This window comes from Musa acuminata, chromosome BXJ2-9 (assembly GCF_036884655.1).
Source record: "Musa acuminata AAA Group cultivar baxijiao chromosome BXJ2-9, Cavendish_Baxijiao_AAA, whole genome shotgun sequence".
Taxonomy (NCBI): Eukaryota; Viridiplantae; Streptophyta; class Magnoliopsida; order Zingiberales; family Musaceae; genus Musa; species Musa acuminata.
The window spans coordinates 44,156,873-44,157,500 of NC_088346.1; the positions used below are offsets into that span (position 1 = coordinate 44,156,873).

The 628-nt window shown below is 45.5% G+C and overlaps 1 protein-coding gene across 1 annotated transcript in view; it reads left to right on the top strand.

The window, feature by feature from the left end:
• The first annotated feature begins 380 nt into the window (after positions 1-380).
• The window catches only part of LOC135623544 (cell division cycle protein 48 homolog), a 6,441-nt gene continuing 6,193 nt past the window's right edge, over positions 381-628 (top strand). The window contains exon 1 of the mRNA XM_065126651.1: positions 381-527. Within this exon, the coding sequence (XP_064982723.1) occupies positions 421-527 (107 nt within the window). The 5' untranslated portion in view covers positions 381-420. The remainder of the gene's footprint in view (positions 528-628) is intronic.

Consider the following 628-nt stretch of genomic DNA (forward strand, 5'->3'; position numbering starts at 1 on the left):
TTCAAATCCGAACAATTTCCTAACCAAAATGCGACTATCAGATCATATTGTGTTCCCTTTACCTTTTTATGCCTTTGATTTGAGCCCTTTAGCATCTTGGAATGCCTTGTTTCCCAAGTCCTCCAAACAAGAAGGTAAAGCATATATTATATATATATATTCATGTTTCAACCAATCAAAACGCACCACGTCATCAGTAAGTCGCATGCGCTTGCGGCCGACGGAGATTGCCACGAGTTTCGTTAACGAGTTTGTGCGCCTTATGGTGTGCTTTCATTAATCTTGGCGGTACTCTTTCTACCCTCTCAAGACCTACTCGGAATTGACCTTAACTAATGAATGCACATCGGGACCCACAGGGTAACATAAGTTGGTAGATTTTCAAGAATGAGTAGGATTATGAATCGCCGGCTCCTATAAATGACGCTTCGCGCAAGCCCTTCAGGGTGTCTTCGACCCGATTCGGTCCTAGGAAGTCGAGTTCTGATGGCGAAACCCGGCGAGGCGACCTCCTCCTCCGACGACCCGTAAGATTGCTCCTCCGTCGACGCGATTGGTCTGAGTGGTTTCGATTTGAGCAATTGGGTTTTAGGTTTAGGGTTTTGATTTGTTCTTGTGGGGTGAATGA